Genomic DNA, 474 nt, shown 5'->3' with positions numbered 1-474 from the left:
GGGGTGGTACCTGGGAAGGTGCTCAGCGGGAGGTGTGCCTCGGTGTGGTGCCCGGTGCACACCAGCACGGCGTCGAAGACGGCCGCCTCCTGCTTCCCCTCGCTCTCCGTCACTACCTCCCACTGGCCCGTGGTGGCAAAGTCGGGGCGCTTGGCCACGCGGCACACACTGGTCTGGGTGCGGGGGGAGCAGGCGTCAGGCACCCTGCACCCCCCGGACCCGTCGCCGCCGCCCCCCCGGGCTCCCCCAGCTCTCACCCTGAAACGGACATGGCGGAGCAGGTCGAAGTGCCGGGCATACATGCGGAAGTACTCCATGATCTTGGAGTTGTGCATGTAGTTGGGGAAGTCCTCGGGGATGGGGAAGTCGCTGAAGCACATCATCTCTTTGGAGGCGTTGATGATGACGGAGCGGTAGATGCTGGCGCGGCCCTCCTCGGGGTACTCCTGCGGGAGCAGGGCACGGCTCGGTGCT

General features: G+C 67.3%; 1 protein-coding gene across 1 annotated transcript; it reads right to left on the bottom strand.

Moving 5' to 3' along the window:
- Positions 1 to 10: 10 nt before the first annotated feature.
- On the bottom strand, positions 11 to 452 carry LOC103916355 (dimethylaniline monooxygenase [N-oxide-forming] 5-like; the record flags this gene model as incomplete). Its single annotated transcript, XM_009323365.1, has 2 exons — positions 11 to 173; positions 258 to 452. Coding segments are annotated over 2 exons (358 nt in total), but the record flags the coding sequence as incomplete, so codon positions are not given.
- Between the last annotated feature and the right edge of the window lie 22 nt (positions 453 to 474).

This window comes from Pygoscelis adeliae, unplaced genomic scaffold (assembly GCF_000699105.1).
Source record: "Pygoscelis adeliae isolate BGI_AS28 unplaced genomic scaffold, ASM69910v1 C10180393, whole genome shotgun sequence".
Lineage (NCBI taxonomy): Eukaryota > Metazoa > Chordata > Aves > Sphenisciformes > Spheniscidae > Pygoscelis > Pygoscelis adeliae.
This window is presented reverse-complemented; position numbering and strand designations above follow the sequence as displayed.